Source organism: Coturnix japonica, chromosome Z (genome assembly GCF_001577835.2).
Source record: "Coturnix japonica isolate 7356 chromosome Z, Coturnix japonica 2.1, whole genome shotgun sequence".
NCBI lineage: Eukaryota > Metazoa > Chordata > Aves > Galliformes > Phasianidae > Coturnix > Coturnix japonica.
In genome coordinates this window covers 1,579,685-1,606,652 of record NC_029547.1, presented here as the reverse complement: position 1 = coordinate 1,606,652, position 26,968 = coordinate 1,579,685, and the positions used below count along the sequence as shown (strand labels likewise).

General features: G+C 43.2%; 1 protein-coding gene and 1 long non-coding RNA gene across 12 annotated transcripts in view; one reads left to right on the top strand and one right to left on the bottom strand.

The window, feature by feature from the left end:
• The window catches only part of ST8SIA5 (ST8 alpha-N-acetyl-neuraminide alpha-2,8-sialyltransferase 5), a 49,453-nt gene extending 26,433 nt beyond the window's left edge, over positions 1-23,020 (bottom strand). The window contains exons 1-5 of one of the 9 annotated variants that reach the window (XM_015887192.2): positions 21,757-21,908; positions 20,865-20,948; positions 13,387-13,467; positions 12,565-12,778; positions 3,393-4,074 (exon numbers count right to left, since the gene is read on the bottom strand). In XM_015887192.2, coding sequence (XP_015742678.1) covers positions 3,393-3,523 — 131 coding nt within the window. In that variant the 5' untranslated portion in view covers positions 3,524-4,074; positions 12,565-12,778; positions 13,387-13,467; positions 20,865-20,948; positions 21,757-21,908. Of the gene's footprint in view, positions 1-3,392; positions 4,391-8,706; positions 8,859-12,564; positions 13,468-17,469; positions 17,609-20,864; positions 20,949-21,756; positions 22,234-23,003 lie in introns of those variants that run through there. The other 8 variants (XM_015887189.2, XM_015887194.2, XM_032441485.1 and 5 more) reach the window with 8 other exon arrangements.
• Positions 22,834-25,346, top strand: LOC116652534. Of its 3 annotated transcripts, none has more exons than XR_004305667.1 (4): positions 22,834-23,142; positions 24,066-24,122; positions 25,003-25,083; positions 25,192-25,346. It is a non-coding gene; the product is annotated as an uncharacterized LOC116652534 (long non-coding RNA). The 3 variants fall into 3 exon arrangements; XR_004305666.1 differs by having other exon boundaries at positions 24,980-25,083; XR_004305668.1 differs by having other exon boundaries at positions 22,834-23,188; positions 24,980-25,083.
• Positions 25,347-26,968: the final 1,622 nt, after the last annotated feature.

Genomic DNA, 26,968 nt, shown 5'->3' with positions numbered 1-26,968 from the left:
GGCTCACAAAAAAAGGCCAGCCCTCAGCTAAGCATCTGATTCAAAGGAAAACTCAGCCAAAAGCTGAGCACTGGAGAGATAAGTTAATACTACAACAGCAAGCAGCAGCCCTGGGTTTAAGCAGAAGTCCACAGCATTTAACCTACTTTAACAGATCAATGCAGTGGGCTTTTAATCATCCCATTAATCCTAAAATAAAAATAATTACCCCAGAGATCCGTATTAAAGTCCCTTAATTATATCTTATTTCATCATCCTTTTTACTCAGGATAAGGAGCATCAGAGACCACAGCTTGCCGAACTCATGGAGCTTAACTCTCATTCAGACTTTGGCTGCCATGGGGATGATGCACTGCTAAAAGATGGGGAAAAGGAAAAAGAGTGAAAAAAAAGGTAGGCAGGATTCTGCATCACAAAGTAGCAGCCAAAGGAAATGAACATTTATATGGTAAATGAAAAACATGTGAAAACCTGGAAACCCAGGAAAGAGAGGATTTCACCAGGTCTGGAACCGTTCTTGAATTTCTCTGTGTGGAGCTCCCCTCCTGGAGATCTGATCTTGTCTGCAGCCCTGCTGTCCCCGTGGGCCTGGGAGCATGGCCATGGGTGGATGGAGGGCCACCAGTCCCTTTCCATGGAAGCCTGAGGAGTGTTGATGGCAATGCAACCAGCCAATTCCCTACTTCTTTAGGGCAGAGTGCATTGCAGAGCTCACAGCCATACAGCTCACTTTTCCACCTGGCTCCCAACAAAGAGTGTTTGTCCACTCCCAACAAATACCACTTTGTCCACAACACTTACAGGGACCTGTCCCTAGAAATAGAATCACAGAATCATTAAGGTTTGTCTAAGACCATCAAATCCAGCCATCATTTGATGGAGCTGATGCAGCCCCAACATTCTGTCCAAGATGCCTGTTTTAGCTGCTTGGTTTCAGTCTCGCTGGCCATTAGCCATTTCCACCATCGCCTTGCAGAGGAACAAGCCAGCTTTGTGTTATATTTAGGCTTAAAAGCATTGCACATTTACTGGAAGAATATTTCAGGGCAATTTTCAGCTTTGCCTAAATACGCGACAGAATTTCTTCCTGCTGCCTTGGGAAGAGGCCCGGAGGGCTGTTACTGTTGCAGAGGTTGGGATGATATCAAGCAAAGGCTGTCATAAACCAAACAGCATGTTGGATCCCAGTGTGTAAATGGCTTTGGGTTTAGGCAGCATCCCCAGGCTCCAGCCTGGCAAGCGGCTCTGAGGCTATAAATATCTCACTTCTCTGCAAGGATGCTCTCCAAAACCACCATAGCCCTGAAGGTGCGAGATATAACGCACCCAAGGAGCCTCATAGCTCCTAGCAGGGGTTTGTGAAAGAGGAGACTGAGCACGAGTTACAGCCACTGGCAAGAAACCCAACACCAGTTACTGCAATGCACTTGAGGGAAAGAAAAAGCAAAGTACCTTCATGATGATGTTATGGTAAGGACGCAGGCTGAGATGTAAATGACTTTTTCTGTCATTAATAACTGGCAGCCTGAGACTGCCACATTCGGAGTTGTTATTTCTGCAGCCAACAGAACTAGCACTGCCCAACAGAAAGGATTCTGAGTGCTCTTTCCCATTGAGTGAGGGAGAAACCTGCCTGGAGACTTTTTGAGTGAGAAAAAGAAGGAAAAAAACCAACTCGTTATAAGCTGGATTAAAAAGAAACACAAACAGCAGTGTTTTGCAGTCAAAGCGACATAACGAATGCACAGTTCCTTGCCTGAGCTCCTTGGATGGCACTGCTCAAAACCAAGCCTTTTCCTAGCAAGTCTGGGAATTGAACATCACTCATTTTGCATTCCTTGCTGGCTGACCATAGCAGAAGAGGCTCCCAGGGCATGTGGTAGGACACAGGCTGACCCCAAAAGAAAGTCTTCAGTTGTATCTTCTCACTGCTTCATTTTCACTTGGCCATTTCTCATTTCCATCTCTACTTAGATCTACTTGTCAACACTCTACTCCTCTTGCAGCCAGTTACTGCAAGGCCTATAGCATGAATTGGAGAAGTAAGGCAAGATGAGACCTCACCTGGGCATCAGGTTATTCTTGTGGTACCAAGAGCATCCTGGTCTATCTGATGGGTTCCTGCAGCCCTCAAGGATGGAGATTTTATACCTCCATAGGTAGGTAGCCTTATGCTTTAGTAGTTCTCCCTTACAGTGAAACAAATATTTTATGCTGCAATTAAAGCATGTGACTTCTTGTCACCCCATGAGCTGTCACAGAAATGCACTCCTTACCTTCATCTTTCCAAACACTGGGTTATCATATGGTTATCATACCTCCCCTCAGTTTTCTCCAAGGTAAACAAGCACAGTTATCTGCTGTGCTTTCTGCAGCTCTGCTATTCCTTGCTGCTTTCCTTCAGTTCCTTCCAAACTAGTCACACCTTTCTGCAAGCCAACTGCCCAAACCATCACCCCTCACCATGAGCAGGGCACACCAACTGCTCACGGCTAACCCACAACACCTCTGTCCATACACATTAACACCACACTTGCTATTTCCCCCCTTGGCGAGAACTGTTTGCTGATTTGTCAGTATTTTGATTGCTCTTGGCACTGCAAATCAGGAACCAAACCACTGATCTCTTTTGGCAAGTTATACCTCAATTCCCATAAAAAATTCCCCAGCAGCTGCCTACTTACCTCAGAGCCCACAAGAACAAACATTCCCTGTTATAAAATCATATAAGCCATAACTCTTCAAACTAGATTTAAGCAAAATAAACTCTGCATGGGTCGAGGTTAAGCACTTGGAGATCCCCACTGGTTTTGCTGTAACACGAGCAGCTCTGTTTCAGATCAAAGGCTGATGTGCTCCACAACACAGCAGCTTCAGCAGCAAATTCACAAGCAGGGAAAAAAAAAAACCAAGTGCTTTCTCTGCTGTTTGGAACACCAGCATTGCTATGCTGATTTTAGGAATGGCATTGATGTGCTTGTTTCTAACAACACTAAAGTTGAAGCAATAACCGTGCTGCTTTAATTCAACCTCTGAAAGCATTTCAGCTTCAACTTACGCGAAGTGAAAAGCCTGGATGGCAGGGTCTGATAGAAATAAAAATCCTGATGGCACAATTACAGCTTAAGTAAGACCCAGTCTTTAGTAACAGCTGAGAATTTAGAAACATCAAAGTAAAGATATCCTACAAGCATAAGTCAATGTATGCCAATAACACAAGTCAGTACAAAATGCCCCGTGCTCTCTGTTGTTAATAATCAGACACTGCAGATGCCGGATGCACTCTCCCAGACTGACAAGATGTTAGTACTGCCAGCACAGTGCCTGGAGGTGGTTTGGACCAGCGGAATGGGCTGGAGAAGACAACTTTCCCACTCAGTCTCACCCCTTACCTTTTGAGATAGTTCCTCCCATAGAGGATCTGCTGCAGCAGGGTGACTACAGCGAAGGCGCAGATGAAGATGAAGAACAAAGTCCTGTTTCCCAGCAAATCCCTGCCCGACGAGGGGTCTGTGTATCCCATCCTTAACAGCTGCAGGATCTCCGCTGGGTGCGATTCAGTCCATGGTCACCTTCACGCTTGTTTTGCGGGGCAGCCAAGGGGAGCTCTGGGTGTCTGTTCTTGGAGCAACCCAAGGACAGGGCATCCCATTGTCTGCCCCCTCCGTGCCTCTTTGGCTGTAAGGTCCAGGATTGTGCGCAGTGCTCCCACGGTAAAGTTTCCCAGAAATTCAGACGTGGCTAACATCTAAAATCAGAGCTTTTTTTCAGTGCAGGCAGTGCTGTACGAGAAGAATTCCGCTCCCACCAAGCCTCTCTCAAAAACCCGCTGCTAGCAATTACCTATTCCAATCCAATTTTCATATTCCAGATGGGGGAAGCTGCAAATAAACCAGAAAACCGCAGCCAATGGCAAACAGAGGGCTCTGGCAGCCCGTGCTGGAAATGCATCGCCATCAGCTCCTTGCTGCTTCTGCTCAGCAATCCCAGCGCAATGTGCTCGCACGGAGACGTGACCAGGGTGTGCTATTAAGGAACGAGTGCGGAGCGGTCATGAGGGTTTCATTCAGTCCCCTGCAAAAACAACAACAGCAATCTGGTCAGCCTGGCAGGGAAGCAGTGTGCCACTGGTATAGCAGCGTTTGCATGCCAAATGCGATGCCGTATTCACACACCACTCACTGTTTGGGCTCCTATGTTTCCCCTGGTTATTCCTTCAGAGTGAGCAAGGACACCGAGCATCCCTTCAAGGACATGCTCTCAGTTCCTGCATGCTGATGTACTGGAGGCACGGAGCAGCCCCGCAGCCGCAGCGCGCAGCCTGCCTCTCAGATTCACTTAAAGAGACAAATATTCCGATTGCTCTCTGTAGGGAGCAGGGCTTCTTGCAAAAGGCAAAGAACACGACCTTGCCCACAAGCATCAGAGCTGCCTGAAATCCCCTTGTCATCAGGAGGGCTCGATGCTGCTCGTAGGGAAATAATGGCACTTTTGTTGCTGATGTGAGAGCAAAACCTACTACCCCCAGCCCTCAGCTTCTTTAACAAGTTCCAATGAAAGCTTTGTAAACATCACAGCTAGGGGTTTGTTTTGCCCAAATGGCAGACAGGGGATGGGGATTTTGATAACAAAACACGATGAAATAAACCCTTGTCTAAAGTAACAGGAAAATCTTCGTGTGAACAAATTTTCCAGCAGCTAAATCAGTGCGTGCAAAATGTGCCAACAGCCAGTGGTGCAAAACAGCAAGCAGCTGCTTTTGTTGTAACCAACAGAAGTAATACAAGTGTTCGAGGTATGAACCTGAACCTTCAACTCCTGCAGGCAGGAGCCCCCGGGGTTAATTCCACATCCTTCAGACTCCCTTGACTTTCATAGAAGCACAGAATGGTCAGGTTGGAAGGGACCCTACCATGGGCTGGCTGCCTCCTTCCAGTCCTTTCAAAGCTTCACACCTGCATTTGTGAGCCCAGCAAAGGCCTTTAGTCATCACATGTCCACATAAGGATGACAGTGCCCTGTCCCAGGAACAGATATCCACAGAGAAAAGCAAGGACAGGGCAGTGCTTCCTTGGAAATAAATACATTCTGAACTCTGTTTTGGGGTCAGAAGAAAAACAATAATCTGGATGGAGAAACGTCTGTTTTGGATGCGCTCACCTCTATTATACTGGGAATGTTACACATATGGGGGACTGTAAATTAAACAGCAGCAGTACCTGGATTCCCTCCCACCGAACTCACCAGCTGCAAAGCCAAATATGCTCCTTTTAACACTTGGCTATGAGAATGTTTCCATACAGGAACAATACCATTTACACGCACCTTAATCCCCAGCAACAGGAAAAGCAGTGTGGCTGCTATGTAGATGCTGTGAAAGTGGATTTGCAATGGGAAGCTGAGGAACAGAGGCAGCTGTGAAGGAAAAGGCACTTAATGCTTTGATATGTCAGATTTTTATGGGTACCTCTGAAAATCCTCCCCATTAAATTTGTCTCTGTTGAAGAATCAGTGAGCAAAATTTGGCTATTTAGGACCTTCTGGTAGTGTGATACCACCTTTGCAGACAGAAATATCACCTATGTTTTAGTGACAACTTTCTGCCTTCCTTCCTCCATTGCTCTCCATTTGAAGTGATTTGTTACTGGGACAGTGCACCAAACTCATCAAGCTATTCAGCTTGAGCTGAGCAAGGCCCAGGATGGCCACAGGCAGTCATGCAGCCTTTGATTTGCATTTTCTTCCCCTTCTGCATCAGAAGATACAGCACTGAGACGTCTCTGTGCAAGAACCACTGCAACCCTAATGCAAGGAGCAAAGCACACAGATACATACATGGAGAGGGTTTTTTGTGCCACATCTTGCAGAGATTTCATTCCTGATGTCTTCAGTGCTTCTTCTGTGCAAGCACCAAGCACACCTTTGCTGAAGGGACAACATATAGTCCTTATTTCTCAGTTGCAGTTTACTTTGTATTTAAATAAAATGAAGAAATTCCCTGCTGATGGGCAGGCCTAGCTGGGAATTTCACTAAGTATCTCTCCCTAAACCAGTCATCTGATTCAGCATTTGACTGATTGCGCACTCTCATTTCAGCTGGAAGCAAGGGCATTTGTGTGTCGGAGAGCAGGATGGGTCTTGTTGGTTGTTTTAATCACAGCACGCATCACTGAATGAATATGTGAAGCTCACAGGACCGTACAGGTTCAGAGTAAAGCACAACATGCATAACATTCCCCTACAGGAATGTTTCTCTCCTTGCCTGCTCAGCCACTCTCCACCCTTCTTCATTATGCACATTGGAGAATTTCACAGAGCAGATTATTAAGAGCTGCATGAGGCCGCAGATCTTTCAGATCTCTCTCTCCTACCTTCTTTTGCCTCTAAATGAAAGTTCCTACAATACTCATCTCAGTTGCCAGACCACTGATTTAGCTGAGCACTGGCACACAGGTATGTGCCTGTAAGGTTCAACCCACACAAACATGTGCTTATCAATATTAATTCTTTTGCAGATATCAGACATGCACGATTTATCAGCACGACACAGCATCTCATCCCACTACCACCATGAATCTGTATGCCTAAAACTGAGCTATTAAAGAAGCTGAAAGGATTCAGCTAAAGCGTAAGCCTTTATTTAGCTGGTTTGAGGCATTAGGGAGTGAGGAAAGCCATGTTGGCACCAGAGCTACCTGTGGAGGATGTGTCCTGGAGATAACACATGGTCTGCACACTGGATATCCATTGCATCATGACCAGTTTCCTTCCAACCATGTTCTCATAGACAGTGGGGGAGATCAAATCCAGAGATGCAATTCACAGAAGCAGTGACTCTGATGTTGGAATGCATTTTGCTATGTCAGTGAATAATACTGATCAGAACAGTAGAGTTGGACCAGATGACCTTTAAGGGTCCCTTCCACCTTAACAACTCCATAATTCCATGTAGTAAAGATTTCTCTAAGCAATAACCTAATTGAGGCCTTCAGAAATTTTATACCATATAATCAAGACAGAGATCTATTCTAGGAAACGATTTTGGCTTCAGAAAAGTTGCCTTTGTCCCTTTATCACAGATTCTCCCCAGCACTGTGATCCTTTCCATGTGCCCAAAGTTCTGCACATCTGCCAGCAGTTTTGTTGGTGGTGCTGACCTGCACCAGGCTGCGCACTAAAATAACCAAGAGTGTAGCCACTTAGTTGTGCTAGCTCTTTAAAAACCCGAAACTGGGAATACAGAGTGGGAGTTTATCCACAATCCATTATTAATCCCCAACAAAGGGGTTACGACAGCATCTGGCCTACGGGATGCAGTGCCCTACAAGCTAAGATGAATGAAATGCCTTTGACAGGGAAGGACGTCCCCAGGAGATCTCTCCTCCAAGCGGAGGGAAGCACAGCGTGGCATTTAGTGATTTACAGAACATTCCCATCATCTTTATTTAAACTTCACCCTCAATCAGCATTTTTGCTTTCCTCCAGGTGTACCCAGCAGCTCCACTGGAGCTACAAGGGCTGTGGGTGGTTTCTTTGCTTGCAGCGTGGGCAGGAAGGTATGTGTGAACAGCAATCCAGTCACTTTAGAACATATGAATTGAAGCTTGAAAGGAAAAATAATAATAAATTGAACAGATTGTCAGGCTTGCTGCAATTCCCAATCAATTAAAGCTTATTTTAGCAACAGGGCAGTTTAGCTCTGAAAAGTTCTCCTGGCACTTTGATGCTTTCACGATCCTGTGCAGCTAAAAAGGTCTCACTGTGAACAAATTACTCCCGGTACAGCATCTTCTGAACCGCATTTCTCATTCCTGTTAAATGACAATAAGTAGGATCCACATGAGCAAACAGCAGCGTGTGAGTAAGGCTTCGGCCCTGGGTAAAGAAGAATGATGAGGCTTGGACATGCGTCTGCTGGGCTCACAGTCTATAAGAATATCTTTTGATGAATCTAAATTTAAATTATGAGTCAGGATGTTGTTATATTAAACCAATGAAGGTATTCTGCATCAAGCAGCAGATATTTATTTTTTTTTAGCATGTTTTAACATTATGTCTGTCTTTTGGATCTTCTCATTTGTGACATTATTGGATGGCATTTCACAGATGTGGACGACACAGGAACTGCCAGATCAGAATTCCTCCTTTGCACTTGAAAAGATGAACCAGTGTCAGATTCACGTGGAAAGGTTCATGGATTCAAAGGTCAGTTAACTTACGAGGAAAGATCTACCCTGACAATAAAAACTATCTGCAGTGGTTTGGGGTCCTTACAGTTTATGAGAGTAGCTGGCAAACAAGAACAATGCTGAGAGTTCTTGTCTGTCAGAATCATAAAATATCTGCTTAATAAGGTGAGCAAGAGCATCACTTTTTGTTCCTGATGTAGCAAAGACAAAGAGGTTATGGAGGACATGCCTTGTGGTTACAAACTGCCTTTATAAACTGACTGAATGTATGGTCTGAGCTTTAACAAAGAAACTGAAGGTGGAAAATTATCCCTTACCCCTATTTTGTTTTCTCATTACCCTACTGTCATATCCCACTGCAGGCTACAAGCTAAGCCATCCTTATCCTCATCCCATGCTGCAGTGCTGACATCCCCAAGCTGGCTTGGGAAGGCAAAGCAGCATTGTGTGAAATTTCAGCACTGGAACTGTGACTCCAGCATCGTGTGGTGGAGTCATCTGCCATTTAATCCCTCACCTTACAATCCATGTGCTGTGCAAATGAGCATCTCTGTTCTTCCTCAGCTTCTCCTCCCTCGAGCATGAGCTGGCAACTGCAGCAATTCTTGGCCTAGTATGTTTATTCCAAAAACAACAAGGAAAAACGTAGGAAGCTTTCCACTTATGACTTAAAAGCAAAAATCACAGAATCCTAGAATGTCTTGAGTTGGAAAGGACCCCAGAGCCCATGCAGGTCCAGGCCACCCAGGGCCCCATCCAACCTGGATGGACACCTCCAGGGATGGGGCATCCACAGCTTTAATCCATCCAAAAGTACCTGTATTAATTCCAGCAAGACTGTCACAGGAACTCACCTTTGCTATACCCAACTGCTACTGCAAGGTGACAAAGCTGCAGAATTTCATAAAGATTTCCAGTAATTTTCTGGTTCTCTCCTTTTGTTTGTTTTTTTCTTTTTATCCTCTCTTACAGCTTCTGAAGACGATCATCAGCAAATGAATAAAACATACTTTGATGCGAATGAAACAACATGTGCCAGCTTTGCTGCCGGCATTCTGTCCACATGACTCTCTCCCTCTGCTCACCCTTCTTAGCACTTCTATGTTAACCCTGCTCTCGCAGTCCAGAGGCAACATGGCAGATCTGAGAGCTGGAATATTCCTTTCCTCCCTGTAATATTCAAAAATGGTTTGGGGTTAGGAGAGGAGGGGAGTTACATTTCCAGACAGTACAATAATGGAAAGAAAATTGGATACTTTAAAATAGCATTTCTTCTAGAACTGAAAGAACCCAGAGAAGTGTGGATGCCCCCTCACTGGAAATGCCAAAGGCCACGAATGGGACTCTGGCCAGCCTGAGCTGATGGGGGAAAACTCAACTCAAGGCAGGGGTGGAGCTGGGGAGGCTCTGAGGTTCCTTCCAACCCAGCTATTCTGTGGTTTCATGGTCTTCAAGGTCCCTTCCAATCCAATCATTCTGTGATTCCAGGGTTTCTCTGCAAAGGCTCAGAGCATCATATAACCTCACAGCTTGCAAAGTAACAGCCCAAAAACATTCTCTGAGCCACCCCAAATTGCCTCAGCAAGACTATTCTGTAATCATTTACTAAGAAGTGGAAGATAGGAACAGCCTGTAATGACCTGAATCACTAATTATCCAACATCCTATTATTTCCATGCCCTTCACTACCGCCTGACCTCTGGGGTCTCTCCATAGGGATGGTAGGGAACAAAGACAGGAATATAAAGTGAGAAGATACCTATGCTTGAATCATTTGACCCAGGATTGAAATCACAGAGCGCAGTCAGGGAAGCTAAGGATCCTAAACAGAACCTGCCCTGTTTTTCAGCTTACATCTCACCCTTCTGTCATCTCATTTGTCTTCGAACCAACCACTCTGCTACGGCAACAACAACGCAGCTTCCTGGGGCCACACCTCCTAGTACCCTGCTTGATTTGCTGTGAACACTTAAAATACCCACAAAAGACACCTCTGCTTGCTGCACCATCTGAAGGCTAGAGGAGAAATCCTAGAACAAGCAGTTAATGATGAAGTAAATGCCAGATTTCACTGATTTGTGCCACGGGGCGTACTTGGCCCAGTATTTTCTATTTGTACATTCCCCCATAAGGTTGAATCACCAGGCAAATTCCGCATTACTGCTTAATCAGAAGCAAAGCCAGTACATGCTTAACATAACGGGAGGCAATCTTGATTTTCAAGGGGGGGAAGCAGAATCTCAATCACTGCATTAACAACATGGATGGGTTTTTAGTTGTTGCTGCATTTAATTTAACCTGTGAAGTATCTGGACCTTGCAGAGAGACCTTCAATCCAGAAACTGAGCAACAGCTCTTCAGCTCCCAGAGACAGCTTGGAGCAGCACTGGGAAGCATCCAGTATCAGATGGGACTAACGTGCAGTACAGTTATTTCAAGCTTTCATTATTTTTTTTTTTAAATTATTTTTTTTCCCCATTTATGATCACTCCAGATAAAAAAGGCATTAACTAATTATTTTAATTGAACTTCTTTGTGCTGTTTCCCATGGGAGCTGCACTGCAGCTGCCTCAGCTCCATCCCAGCTGGATGGGGGATGGGAAATCATTACAAAATGTTGTTTTCCCCAGAGCAGGACTTGCTGCTACAGCTGCTTCTCTAGAGATGGGGAACTATTGGAAACGGGTGCACTGTACATAACACCGCCTGCTCTGAACCTAAGGAATTCGAGGAGGACAACTTCCATCAAATCCATGGAAAGAAAACCATCCTAATCCTTTTAATTACTATTAATTGCAGGAGAGAACACACAACGATTGCCTATAAAACAAACAAATACCTTTGTAGGGCTGATGCTTTAAAAATGTATGTAGAGATTTCTAGTGAGAAATCCATGAGTTTCTGAAAGCAAAATACTCCAACTTTCGGAGCAGTTCTGATCTTGCAGGCAATGAATCATCTCCAACAAGACTGAGATCACTGATGGAAAAATATGCTGTTAGGAATGGAGTGGGGGAAAGCACCCAATTAATCAAGGAGAACTGGCAGCAAGTACAGAAGAGGGATTTTGTTCCTTAGGAGACTTCTAGTTCAGAGTTTGAGTTTTCACTTGGCTCCAAGGGATGCAGCTATGCCGTCCTGCTCCCATCCCTGCTCCTGACCATCTCAAAGGGTCTGCTGGTATCTCTAACCCCACAAGTTCTGACTTCATTTGGGCTCTGTCTTTTACAGGAGCTTGGTGACAGGTGAGAGGGAGAGTAATTGGAATCTACTGCTGTTAAAATCTGCTTTTTTTCTGCTGACAACCCCATGTGAAAGCTGAGCTATGCTGGTACCATGGGCATGGAGTTGGGACTGTGGTATTCCCAAAGGTGGCCAGACTGCTCCTCAGAGCATCCCTGGCAACCCCACAAAGGCACTACTGGGAGACAGAATCTTTCCCTTTACACTTAAAAGCTGACAGCTGAAAGTGAATTTCACTCCTTCTCCACACCTGACAATTGGGAGTTAATTTTTCCCCTGTGTTATTTTAGCTCAGTTTCTGAACGTATAACAGATGTGCCCAGAGCTCAGCAAAGAAGCTTTGGGAAATGTTTCTGTTTTTTCACTAAACAAATTCTGACAAGTCGAACATCCCAAGTACAACAGCTCCCTTCTCCTCTCTGCCCTCTGCCTCGCAGCCTGGGGATGCTGTCATGGGCTTCTTCTCCTCTCTGTACATTTTCTGTAGTCACAGCCTGGTCCATGCACTGTTACTGCACACATATCACCCCAGGGCAACACAGCATCCACGACTCTGGAAGAGACTAAATTATACCATTTTGAGTATGGAAAGAGGTTTGGGCTTTTTTTTCTTTTTTTTTTTTTTTACTCTCCTACATCTGTACAGCTGTCTAATGCAAGCACAGCAGCTGGTCAAACAGGTCCTAATTAAATAAGAAAATACCACATTTTCAAACGTTTGCAACCAGGTGTTACAGATTATAATATTTTATGGAAATGTTCACAGCCTGATAGGACAGGAAGGTTTTAATGTCTGAGGACAGCACGAAGCTGGAGCACTTCAAGCACTTCAACCTGCTGCTAACAGTCATGCTCCCAGCCACCTGCCTATGCTGCTCCACAGCTCCTGGACTTCAGGGCATTAGCGTTTGCACAGATGTGTGGTGCATAGCAGAGAGGTAATCCAGCTTAGAATAAACCCAACAGGAAAAAAATTTAAAGGTTAGTTTTCACGTGGATCGTCTCCCTCACTCGGACACACCACACCAGCAGCTGCTTCCAGAAACCAGGAGAGGGAACATCTGGCAGGAAAGAGAGAGAAGCAGAGGTGAGAAGTACAAGTTCTTGGCAGCCAAGAGCCAATTTACCTTACCTGGAAAGCTGTGGGGAGGGATGAGTATAATGACATAGCTGAGCTGGGCTCTGCTGGATATGGTGTGGCTGCTCTTGGACAATGATGTGCAAAATTGCAGCAATGCTACAAAGCTTCGGGTATCTCCCCCAGATTTTTCTGTCCACTAGCTCCATGGAAGGCTGCTAATGGCATCTGACTGCTTTCTTTTTTGCTCTTACCACACAAGGTCACCCTGAAAGGGACATATTCTTACAGAGTGAGGTTCAGGCAAAATAATAACCTTCGGTTCTCAAAATGATTATGAGCTAACGAGGTATGCATTTTACTTACTAAAGCAATGAGCCATGGACTGAAAAGGAACAAATCCTTGCTCTGCCCAGATCTCCTAAGAACACTCTGAAAATGCACTTTAAAACACTTAAAATTTCACTTTCTCATTACAGTGAATGTCCAGAGGGAAAACAAAACAGCTTGCAGCAAGCAAGTCTCACTTTTTAAGTCAAATACAATTTTTCATAAGGTGTGCAGTCAGGAGAAGATCTGAATCAGACGCAGAATCCAACCTTCACCAATACATAGGAAGGCAATGTGACTGGGAGCCAAATTTGATATGAAAAAACAGAATTGAGCTGAGCATTTCATTTCTGATTAATTACAGCTGATGACTGTAGGACGGTAGATCTGAGGATTAAAGTATTACACAGGCTGAAAACACAAGACATCCCTAATATCACTGCGTCTATATTTAATATTCTGTATACTCTTAAGGTCTCTTCTTAGGTCCTCATTCACCAATGGAAACCTCCACCTCAGATCTGGTTAATGCAAAGGTTTACTTACTCTTCTGTAAGATTCTGCCTGCAGCTCTCCTTGAACATATTTTCTCATTTGTACTCTTCAAACGCTGCCTTAATCGTTTCCCTGGGAACAAACGAACATCCCACACACAGAACAAGGGTAACTACCATCCCTGCTTCTTCTTTATAATTCTTAACATGAAATAGTAGCACAGTGTCCATTCACTCAGCTACCTTAAGTGCAAGTAACAGCCCACAGTTTCAAACAGCTTTATAAATAAAAAAAACATATAAAAATGTGGGTAGATCTTAAAGTTCATGATTCACATGACCTCTTTTTCAATGAGGCTTGATGCTCATGGCAAAGGTTCACCTGGAGAAAGCTTTGTCCCCAGACCATGGCATCCAGAAACAGTGCCTTGCTCAAAACCCATAAAGTAGTTTTGGCCCTGCCAACACAACACCTAACAGGGAATAAAACCAAAGTGTAGATGATGGCATCATCCATCCAAATGCCTTCCTTCCTTCTTGTGTCTGTTTTCATTCCATTCAGCTTTCAAAAAGCATTCTAGCTATTACTAGTAGGGAGAGGAACAAAGTAAAATAGAACCCTTTCATTTAATTATCGCTGTTTAAAACTTCATAGTTTACTGCAAGAAATGAGATGAAAAAGCATGATGGAATTAATGCTGGACACAGAGGAACAAATCAGGAGCACCAATACTAGGCAACACTGTTTGAATACATAACCCCTAACTCAAACCATTTTTCTCCTTGCAAAATGAAAAGCACTGCATATGGGATTAATTTACCTAATTATTTCTCTCTCTGTACTAACTTTGAAGAGGTATGACCACGTTAGAAGCAGCACTGCTAGGAGCCTTGCAGAAAAAAAAGACAATATTTCTGCTTTTGTAGGTAATTTTAATTCCAAAGCACAGGACACTGAAGTTTATGGATTCACTGACATGGACAATAAAGCATGACTCTCTGTGTCTAAGCAAAGAAACTTCTTGCAAAACAGGGCGTAGAGGGAATAGAAGACAACAGTATAGAGGGAATAGATCTCTAAAAGAGGGAATAGATGCCTACAGGAATTTGAACCTGCTCTTTGACATTGGTATTTTTATTAGCTGTGAACTGGAAAGTGCATTCATTTCAGCTGCGGGGTTAGGAAGTACCTCATGCTAAGAATTATCTATTGGCTGCAGTCACATTTCCAGGAGTTAGATATACATTGAAATGGAGGTTCTTTACTCGCATGTGGTTGTCTTTAAGTAAGTAAATATAAGCAAGGACAGGCACTAAAACTGAGGAGTACTTGGTTTTCTTCTTAGAACAGACTGCTGCACTCTAGAAATGTCAGAAAACGCATGACTCAATACTGATAGATAGAAGTTAATTACTAAAATTATTACCAAAATGTGTATTCGAATTCAAATATTAAAAGTAACGGAAGACCAAAATTAACTACAAAGTAAGTTTGATTGAAAAACAAGAATCTGCTCTTAAAAATAAATAAATAAATAAATAAATAGATAGATAAATAAATAAATAAAATAAAGAAGATAGATAACAGCTACTAGTTTAGGAATAACAAAATGCTACAAGCATGCCAAGATCACAAGGAAGACACAAGGAACCAACAAGGATCATTACACACAATTTTTCCATGTGTAATCACTCACAGGGTACTGACAGAAGCAACAGCCAAAGGGAACTGCTAACAGAGCACAGAACCTACATGCCAACAAAAACAGACCAGCAGCTATTTCCTCCTCAAATCTTGAGCTGGGATATATATATCTGAGTTCACAAACTGGGAATGATGATTTGCCCAGTGCTCAGTCCAAAATGAGGCATTTTGTTAGAGCGATGCAAGCAGCTAAGAATGCAGAAATGCTGTATTAAAGCATAAAGACAGCAGGGTCAGATTGCACTTCACTTCTTGAAGGGGAGAACTCAGAACTCCTCAGTGGGTCCATGTTCTTCCTGCAAGACCCAAAGACACCTGGTGAGATGCTACCACACTGTTTTTCTTGTATTAAATAAAGGTGATTTACATAGCAAAGTCTGTAATGACAGTTATAAACGATAAATGTAAATATTTTACAACAATCTCATCTTCATCTCCATTAAGAATTGCACTCCTGAAAGGTTTGGAAGGCAAATGCATCCTAATTCCTTGGGTGATTTTTGGAAAGCTGACAAATAACAAGGGAGATAAATGTTGATGACAAGTAAAAATCCACTCGACCTGCAGCCTCCTGATGCTCCCTTTCCCTGCAGTGAACCATTGATTACATCTCTCTATTGTCACTTCCAATGACTCAATAAGTGCCCTGCATCCCAAATTACAAAATGTTTTTTAAGTAAAAGCTGGCATGAAAAGGTGCTGGTGGTAATATTAGCAAGATTCTGCATAAAATTCCCAGAATTCAATAGAAAGGGGCTGTTCTAAGTAAATCCTCTGGCAGTACTGTCTATAGAACCAATGCTGTACACCAAAGCTCAGGGCAGCTGACTGCAGCTCCAAAAGCTGGCAGATTTACAACAATCTATAGTCATCCCTTCATTCATACTCAGCTCCTAGTACTTTCCAGAGTAAATCATGCCTATGGGGTAAAGAACAAAGGCAAATTCTGATTCCTCCAGTTTTCTCACTTTCCCTGATAGGAAAACACTGTTGTTTTTTAGTTATCATGGAAGCAAGCTCTTGTGCCTAAGGTATGAAGCAGGCTTCTAAAAATAAGTTAACATTACAGTAAGCAGGCAAAAACAAGAGTCAAGAATAAAACCACTGAGGTCTTTCAAAAGCTGCAGAGTCATTTAGTGCTTTAAGTGAAGCTGTAGTGGGACACTGATGATGCATTATCCCTCAGTAGAACAACTAACTGTAACTCCTGGAGCTGCCTATGTCGCTTCTGTGCTCCCACAGGAATACCCCGCTACTCTTTTTTGCTCACAAAACAAGTGCAAAGGCAAACATTTTCTTTGCTGGGGTTTAGCTGGGAAGTCCTGGCCCATCATTTATTTAAATCCTGGCATCCACTTTCTTCTCTTTCCTGCGGTGTTTCAGCAGTATTAAAAACTGTGCATGCAGTAACAGCAAGCAATGCCAGAGAGGTTCAGTGCAGCCAGCAGCCTCCTGGATGTGGCAGAAGAATTCATTACAGTAATTTCTCAGCTAGCTGATACTAGATCCTAAATAACAAGATTTGCATAGAAACAGGAAATAAGACCTCAGATTTCTTTCTGCAAGAGCAGTGTAGGGATTACATTTATAAGGTCACGCTGCTAAAATATAGCTCCATCTCTTCTCCCATTCCCTCCCCCACTCTGGAGCACTTACACTATTTATTGTAATGGGGTCCTGTATGACCTGCAGCCCCAGCATTGCCTTGTTAGCTCACCCATGAAACTCATGCTCAGAGAACAACTGATTGGATTAACTTGGCAGCATCTGCAGAGTGCTGCAATGCCACCCAGCACAAGAACACCCTGCAACCCTCCAGGAGTCAAGCTGAGACAAATCACACCTGAGTCAGACTTAATAGGACTTAATTTGACTTCTATTTGTGCATGCTTCTTCGCATAGCCAGTTCCCATTATGCTCCCTCTTTATTTCTTACTTCTGTAATTTCCACAGCATTCTCCTAGTACACGAGACTGCTATTAGTGAGACACTCAAAAACTTGTGGCTACTGCCTTCAGTGCAGGTGTTAACAGCTTAGAGCACATCTAAGGGATGAAACTGAATGTACATGAAGCTCAGAATCCAGCTGCCAGCTCTTCCATCGCGTGCATGCATCTCCCAAAGGCACTCACCCTACCTCTGAACTCTTTTCTAGCATACAAGTGTATCTTACTTCAAAAAAAAACAAACAAAAAAAACAAAAACACCACTTGAAAACTAATTTTTTTGTGTCTGAACTTGACTTTCAGAAAGAAAACAACACAAAGTCCCTAGCACAGTTGCAGGTTTGCTCTAAAGTTTTGCACACACGAATCAGAACTGTGCTGTAGCCAAACAGCAAACACAAGCAGCAATAAATCCAGGCCGGCAGCAGAAGCCAAATGCTCTCCAATCCAACTTCCCCTTATTTTACTGTGACTATTTATTTACCTGCTGCATGTCTTGTGGCTGCCATCCTATTATGCCAGAGTGTTCCTTTTCTCTCTGTTTCTCTCCTGTTAATTGTGGACTCCTTCTCAGCTTTGAGCTGCTGCTGTCCCCCTCTCCCACCTCCTCTCAGCACCATCCTAGATCCAGCCCTCACCTCTGCATCACAGTAGCTTCCACCAATGCTAGGTTTCAGCCTCCTGATGTCAAGTTTCAGCCCAGCCCAGCCCAGGGAACCCACCCCCTGCCTCAGCTCTGTGCATTCTGCTTTTTTTTATTCACTCTGTGCTCTATATCCAGTTTCTTTTGCAGCTTTTATGTCTGATGTGACGACAAAAAAAAAAAAACCCACCTTTTTGTGTTGGGGGAAGCCTCTTCCTTGCACTAAATCCTTGCCTTTGTTGGAGGCAGCCCTTCTGGTTGCCCTAGTGGCTTGGAAATCCCCCAGAGTCAATTTATGAGGAGGAATTTTAATATTAAGCTAAATGTAAGAAGCATTTAATCTGTGTTTGAAAACGTATATTTCTCATGAAATGTGAACAAAATTCTAACTCTAGAGTTCTTAAAAAATGCAATTTTTACAGGTAGGAAAAAAGGAAGGAAAAGGAAAAGAAGGGGGGGAGGGAAGGAAGGCAGAATAGCTCCTTCCTGCATAATTTTGAGTTCAACACTTAATCTAATAATTGATCCTGCAAACTTTCTCGAGTAACTCAACTCAAGCACTGACCTATCTGGAGCCATTCACCTGCAAAGCAGGTTAAAATTTGCATTATTTGGGCTGCTGAATAAATAGTTAATTGAGGGCAGCAGTGCCTGCTCCTGTTTGTCTACCACAGCACAACACAGCTTTCTGCTCCTGCTAAAAGCCTCCAGGTAGATCTGCAGTAAGGCTGAAAAACAGCAACAGACTGTTAGTGACAACTGAAGCACTGTTCCTGCCTCATCAATGCTCCATCACATTTCACACCTCAAATCACCTCTGAAGTTCTAAAGCTGGATAAAAGCACAAGCCTTGAAGATCAGACAATGGGTGAGAACATCCACTGCATGACTTCTCCATCCCTATCACGATTTGCAGCTCCTGTATTTCTGTCAGAGCTTATCTACCAGTTTATCTGACATTCCCATTTCACAAACACATTCCCTGCTCTCACCGCCACCAAATCTGGGTTCTCAGCAAAATCAATGACCTCTACCATATTCCAGCCCTTCTACTGGTAGATTGAATTTCTCACACCAGATATGTTTGTAGGAATCCCACAAAAAAAAGGAAATTGGAGGGATAAAACTTCTTTGCTGCCCCAGTGTGTATTTGATGAAGAGCAGTGAGTCGAAATAAGGAGCTCACAGTGTCCTGGGTCCCAGAATAAACTCACCTGAGAATTCCACAGCTTATGGGAATGTATCTCAAATTATGCACCATGCAAGAATTGGGTTTTGGGGGCATAACCATAAAGGTTTGCTACATCTCAGCTTTTCCTTTCCCTCCTTACTGTGTCTACACTTTAAGAAATATAACCTTATCCTTCCATTTCCACAGTCAGCAGGTGAAAGAGGGGCAGCAGGAGATGGGCTGAAGGGATCATAAAATCCTTAAAGGTGACATTTCTGGCTTTTCCAGACATTTTCTGACTGTTCCTACTCAGAAACATCAGTAAAAAGGGAAAGGGGGAACACTGTTTTCATCAGGTAGAGAATTAAGACAAAACAAGAAATTCAGACCCAGTATCTCAAGAATGGTTATTCACAGAGAGCTGGCTCACAGAGAAGTAAAGAAAGCTAAAAGACATCAATGCTAAGAATACTGTATAAGTGCTTTATGGGCTAGTAAGGAGATGTGGTGCATGTGTGCATGGACAACATGAGATCCTACTACTTCCAAGGGACACTGTAATCACTATAGTAGTATTGCTGTTAAAAACCATGTTGCCTTCTTTTGTTCTGGCTGTGGAGCAGTATTCTGACCACACATAAAACATTAAAAGACAAAATTCAATGGAATTACACACTCAGTTAGTGTTATTAGAGTGTGCTCCTCCAAAGAAAGCAAGACGAAGCTGCCATTTTGCAATTAATTAATGCCACAAACAACATTCAGCTTTGCCCAACTCAACATCTGTGAAGTAAAAGGAAGTATTTTGTGCATTATAAAAGCTCACAACAGTGACGATGATGCCCTGCTCACTCAACCAGTACATGCAGGTATCAGCAGGGTAGGTAATCTGCCAAATGCGCTGCATGCCACCTCACATCAGGGTGATGCTCACAAGGCACTGCCTGGATGCACAACCCAGATTCTACTGCAATGTCTGCAATATTTATTTTGCTTGTATTGCGCGTGACTTTGAGTTCATTTGCACTTACAGCTTCTGTAAGAACAGAAAATAAAATAAGGTAAAAAAGGGAAAACATGCAATAAATAAGTTGGGGGGAAAAGGCAAAAAGAGGTGCAGCTCAGAAATACTGTGGACAACTCTATGTCAGCTCTGTGCCCACGCATTTGTTCAAAGATCCCTTTCCAGAGTGGCAGAAAAGCACAACTTCAGATTGCTAACCATTCAAACACCACCAAGCAGGAAGGCTGCAATGTACAAACACCTTCAGTGGTCTAGCAGCGTTTTTAAGAAGGACTGGACACTGCAAATGGTGCTCAGAGAAATGATTTAGCAGAGTTGTTAGGTTAGTATGGTTAAGTTGCAGTTTGACTCAATGATCTTCAAGGTCTTTTCCAACCTGAGCAATTATTTGATTCTATGATTCTATACCCATGGTTATGTTAGAGATAACAGCTCTAGAGATAATAATGATATGTTTTAGCAGACATAAGACCCCCTGCCAGCTTCAGAACAGAAGCAGTCATTAAGCAGCTTATGATTACAGACAAATTACCCTGCACGGTCTTCTTGTTTCAAAACTACCAAGTGCCACAGATTTATACCTTTTTCCTCAGAAGCCACAAATCCTTTAATTCTATGAAATGAAGGCCTGGGAGATGAGAAGCTCTCTGTGAAGTCCCAGACATGCAGGACCAAACATAACAGAGCGGGTATAACTTGGGAACTTGGATTTTGTTAACACTTCTACAGCATGATGCCCTGAAGAAGACCCCAAGAAAGCTAAATACCATATTCTGAATGTGATATTTTCCATGCAGCTCCCTTCAGGGATCAGAAGGAAGCCCTGATACCAAGCCAATGGCAGCTTAGTCTTGCTGTGAGGACACAAGAACTGGCTGAGAACCAGCATGATTTTTCTTCAGATCAGCTGCCACTTTGAGATGGAGAGAGATGCCTTCTCCTGGAAATGCAGTATCTTAAAGTGTCCAGCAAACCAAGACTCTGCAATTTCTTCTACATGATAAAAGTGGTTAAGACAATCATTTTAAAAGTATTTCCTACTTCTACTGTGTTTCTTCCAAGGTTCTCACTGAGGTAGGTCCTGATCCAGAAAGGCAGTTCTGGTGCTGGAGCAGCACTCTGTCCCTGTGCACAAACAGAAAGTTGGAGCATACATTGGAATTATTCTATTTATCAGAAAACACAAGAAGAAAAATTGACAGTCAGCGCTGGAACACTGCTGCACCATATGCTTTCCAGGAGCCACACACAACAGGGTCCCCTTTACAATCCCTGCCTTGCTGTGCCCTGTTGTACTTCCACCTGGAAAGACATATGGCAGTGCCAAGGTTAAAATCCTTCCTTCTTCTTTTTTCTCATCTTAATGCAATTTCCCAGCCTCAGAGGATTGTTCAGTTGCAAAAAGACACAGGACAAGTATTAAAAATAAATAAGTAAATAAAAAGTGTCTAATCGCTCCCACTAATGATGAAAACAAGTCTGTGGACCTGTCAGCTTTACAACCAAATAGAAACGTGACAGAATGGCTGGGATTCTACTTCTTTGCCTTATGCAACACCGACAACTCTGTCTGATCTGCAGAAATTTGGTGTCTGACAGTTACACTGGAGTCACTAGAAAGAGTTCACATTTTACTTTTCAGCTCTCAGGGGAAAGGGGGTGTTATAAAATACATCATTCTGCTCGTAAAATGAAGAATACTGCCTTGTACAGAACTGACCGCAAATTGACATTCAGCTCCACAACAGACATTACTTTCCTGTGACTACAGGGTTTTCTTTTAACCCCATTTTTCACATGTGTCATTACTATACAAACCGCTTACAACTGCTGCCTGGTGAGGTCAGAAAGTAACATTAAATGTTTTGAGCTCCAGTATGAGTGAATGACTACACAGAGCTCGCATAACCATCCTACTGTCACTTGCACATACAGAAACTCTTCACAGTGTTGTTTTTGTGGATGTGACACTTCTTGCCTCCTCAAGCAGCTTGGATCACTTCTCTTTGAAAATTATGCCTTTTGCAAAGCAGGAAGCAGCGTCTGGCTCAATTAGGAGCCTTCAGTCTTCATCCTGCTCTCTTCCTGAGTAATAAAGATAGAGAGATACTTCAGAGACTTCAAGCCTTGTAAGCAAAGGTTCACCAAAACTGCTTTCCTAGTAAGCTTCTTCAAACTGTGTTTACTTCCTTACTAGCTAAGCTACACACTAGAAAAGCTACCAAAGCAAACTATGGTAAGGTAGGGTATCATTATTAATTTCTTTCACAAGCACAGACATGGTAGCAGAGATGATGCAATCTCACAAAGCCTCTCACTCATTTCCCAAATGTGGCATATTCTACTGTCATTCAGTCACAATCATATATATATCATAAATAACGGGGCAAAATGCCTTCCTGAAGTGCCTGTCTCTGCATTGCTAAGCAAGGCCTTCGGTGTAGATACCTGCTGGATGTCTGATGTTTAACCAAGATGAACCCAGGTGTTTCTAAACAGCAGGTAAAAGGATGACCTGCCTGACTACAGCCAATGTGTGGTGTTATAAAGCAGCAAATGAAACTCTTCTCAGAGATGAGAAGGAACAAAGTACAGCAAGCGAGGGCAACTAACTAATGAAACCTTTAGCTTTAAAAGCAGTGTCAGCCTAGAAAATCCCAAGAGCAAAGTCCTGCAAACCCATCAGTGTCTGAACCAACAGCCTTGGATAACCCCATCCTCCACAGCACTAAACGCTGTCAAAATTGATTTGTGTGCATCGTGAGACCATTAGGCAGCATCTGTCTGCCTAAGGCATTCCATACCACCATTCCCCATTCCCAGAGCAAACTAACTGTTTCTCACGCCGCTGTTTCACAGGTTTCTTCCTTCTACCTGACCTAAATTTCCCTCTTTCAGTTTAAAGCCACTTTCCCTCTCCCATCTCTATCAGACAGCGGCTGTGCGAGCGCAGGGCTCCACCTAACGTCCCGTCGGAGCTGTGAGAGGATAAGCGAGCCGGTCGCCTGGAACACCACAGGGCGCTCCTCAGCTCACAGCTACAAGGATATTGGTTAAACCGGGAGCCTTCGACCCCTCCCCGCGTCCCTCGGGGCCGCCATCCCCTCAGACACCACAAGCAGAAGGGACCCCGGCACCGTGCCCGTCGCCCGCCGCCATGTTGCCTCCCTCCCCACCTACCGCGGCGCTTCCCGCGCTCGAGCTGAGGGAGGAGGGTCGGCCGCCATCTTGGAGGCGGCATGGCGGTGAGGGAGAGCTCTGTTCTCTCACAGCGCCGGAGCTGGAGGCGGTGCTGGGTGTTAACAGCCGTCTGGGGCAGGTCTGAGAGGATTTTGTTTTATCCTCTGAGCTGTGTTATAAACGAGGTGTGTGGTTGGTGGGCGCTGCTGTGTTCAGTACATCCTGTGGGGAAAACAGGCCGCTGGAAAAAGGTGTCTTGATGTTCTTTTTAGTATATATATATAATATAATCAAATGGAAGCATTGAGTTGGAAGGGGCCTTTGAGGGCCATCAACTCTTGTGCACTGCACCACAGGTCCATCAGGCTTCATAGAGTTTAATCCAGCCTGACCCCAATCTCCAGTCATGGAGCCATTGACCACCATGCTCCAGACTCAGTCCTGCAGACAGTTCTTTATCCACTGAACAGTCCACCCATCCAACCCATCTTTACAGTCTGGAGAGAAGGATGGTGTGGGATTCTGTACAAGAGGCCTTTCTGAAGTCGTGATAGATGGCATCAGTGGCTCTTCCCTTGTCTATCAGTGCAATGATGCCATCACAGAAGGACACTAGGTTGGCTAAGCAGGATTTGCCCTTCAAGAATCACAGAATGATGGTCTGACCTTGATCTGGACAGCGTTTCCTCATGGAAATTCTCCCTTTCTGGAAGGGAAGGTGGAATATATCCTTGCTGAAACATCAGTAATTGGAAGTATTGCAATCTCTTTCATGTATTTGATACCATGTTCTGCTGAAGCATTGTGGTTACTTCTGTTAGCTTCAGTGTGTAGTTTGTTTTTCTTTGCTTGTAGAGAATGTATTTTTGAGCTGAAGCTACACGATGTTCATTTTTGCTCCCAGATGCTGACAGAACCTCCTCGTGCAGTAGTCATAGAAAGATAATTTCAATTTGGTTGCTCTCTAGTGAAAAGATACAAAGCTCTGTACCAGCTCTGTAATAATAATAAAAAAACAAATTAAAATGATTATTAATTTTTAATCCAGCTTTGTGTTTTCAGCTGTCTTTGCAACAAAAGTTGGTGTGATGCCAATGTTTCTTTCCATTGCTGAGCACTGTAAGTAGTAAATTCTGCTTTGGCATTTGGGTAAATGAAGTAGTAAATAAAATGTTTGGAAGTGGGCCGTGCTTATTTACTAAAACACATTCCTGGAGTTCCTCTGGGAAGGCCTACCAAGAAATGAATATTAATACTGAGTACTTTTGTAATATAATTTATGTTATTAACAAGTTAATTAGTAGAAAGTTAAGAATGGATTACCTAGTTGTATTAAGTAGAGCAACTTGCTGTGATAGGGCAAAGTGAATGCAAAGTCATCCATCAGCGTTGTGCTTTTAAATGTACTAACAGTCACAAAGGCATGCTGGGCTGTCAGCATTAGTTGTGTCTAAGCTATTGATGTAGTTACCAGCTGTTTAGGGAGAGTGTTGCTAATGATTTTCCTCTTTTTTTTAATTGGAAATAAATGTTGCTGCAGGAGTTGAGATGGCAAAAGTGTGTTGTCCTGAAGCTCATTCTAGAAACAGACCGTTATATTTGTCTAGGACATAGTAAAGCAGTGAAGAATGGTGGCATAATCCCAGTAAAACTGGGTGATGTACCATGAAGTGAATTTGATTTTGACTTTAACAATAATACTAATTAGTCGTTAAATTAAATGGTTGTCCAAACCAGTTTGCAGCTAAGTGCAAAGAAAAAAAAATAAAATCAGGGTTATTTTAAAGAAGTGACTGTTTTCCAGCAAGCAGTGACTGACAGTGAAGTGACACTGCAGTGTTTTGTTTGGGATGCCTTCTTTTATTATTATTTTGTTTTCAGTCTTAATTGAGGAAGGCTTTTGATTACTCGAGGTTTCTGTAGAAGCTGTCTCACACTGTGGGGTGGCAGCTAAGGAGACCCCACCTCTGCTATAGGTGGACCTTACTCTCTGTCGCAGAATATGCTGGCAACAGTCCTGCTTCTGGAGCATTACATAAGATTTCACTATCCTGAGCCTGTATCCCTCATTGCCCTGAAGGTAAGAATCCAACTTGGACCTTAAATCTTCAAGGTGTGGAAGCAGCTGGGAAGGAAAGGTCTGGTGCTTGCCAGAGCAAGGTGAGTGATTTTGCACTGTTCTTTGCAGTGCAGCTTCCTGAAAGCTTCACTGTCGTAATGGCTTTGCTCGATTCCTGGTTAACATCCCATTCTGCTCTTCTCATGCGCCAAAAGGATTTGCAGGAATAAGCACCTGGACTGCCATCCTGTGACCTGCAGGTGACTCAGTACAAAATGAGACAATCCCTGATTAGTAAGATTTGCTAAGTTGTCACATGCTTAATACCTGGTAATTACCAGGGTGAGTTAGCAGTTGTACCTGCTAACCCCTGTGTAACGCTTGGCAGAGGTGAGATGCACCTCGAGGTGAACTCTCCACTTTTGTGCAGTTTTGTGATACTAAACCTGAGCTGTATTTTAAGTCTTACCTCTTAGAAAATCGCCATAAAAAATATGAACAGCTATTTACAATACTAAGCTTATCACTGTGAACAACTTCATTTCTTCTTTTGACTGTGAATATAAAATGAAATGTTGGAAGTTTAAATGTCACAGACTTTTCACAGGAAAGGAAACTAGGATATTGTTTTTCCCTCCCCATCAGCCACATTTCACAGTAGACCACATCTGAATGTTCACAGTCAAGAAGTCCAGCATTAGAACAAGATATATCACAAGTCTATGTAAGGGTTTGCTTTATCTCTTTTATGTGTTTTCTTCTCTTTTAATACTACCTCGGTCTGTGATAAGTGTAGCTGCAAAGCTGATGAGTTGTACAGTCATCTGAAGCGTGATTCTGCGTGTCTGACAGTGACATAATGCTGTGACATTTTAGCATATTTTGAGTAAAAATCCAGGTGCATTCAGAGCAGATTTTTAGATCTTGCGGATGTTAGAACTGAAATACCAAAATCTTACTGTGTTTTTTGTCTCCTGAGCACATCAAGGAATATTGGCATTTTAGCAGAGCAACTATAGGTGCCTAATCACTGCACATTTTAATTAAATAATGAAATTATTGAAAATAGCAAATTATTAAAATGAATTATCTCCCCTCCCAGGGTAATTTCTTTGCGAATGAACTCTGACTTAGCCTTTGTCAAGACGTGTAGAGGTTTCTGAGACTGAGCGTGGAGCACTCCTGGGAGCTGTACACAGATGAAAATTCATTACATTTTTTGATATTTGGGGTTGAGCAGTTTGTGGGTCTGACATTTGCTGGTTTAGTCTGTATGTTTGAGTTAGTACTAATGAGTTCTTAAAATATTTGCACCTTACTGTTTTCTAGAGTATTATTGAGGAGGCTGGCAGGCATATAATCACTGGAGCTGGCAAGCTCCAGCTAGAAGTTTGTTTGAAGGATCGGGAGGAAGATCATGCTTTACTCCAGTTAAGGTACTCATAATTTTTGAGGACTGCAGTATATGGAATATGACCAGATATCAGCCTTTGAAAATATAAAATCCGCTGCTGATGGTTTCCTTAGAGCAGCTTCCCTAAAACAATATGAAACTTTTCAAGAGAGGACAACATGAGTAGTAACAGGAATTCTTTATTGTGATAATGAAGGAGCTGAGAATTAGGATGTAGATTTGAAGATGCAGCCAACAGGAAGACTAACTAGAAACAATGATGGCAACCACAGATGTGCTGCTGGAAAAGTCGTTTCTCTTGTTGGAGTTAGTAGAACATGTCAATGCAACCAAGAACACATGGAGAGAACACAAGAGAGAACACTTCTTTTGTTACCGACATACAATCAGAAGTCCTCTGTGGGATAAAAGGGACTTAAGAATTCTGGTTTTATCAGCTCCAAGTTTCTCCCTATTGTCTTCCCATCTTCAGATCATTGTTTGAAGTTGGCT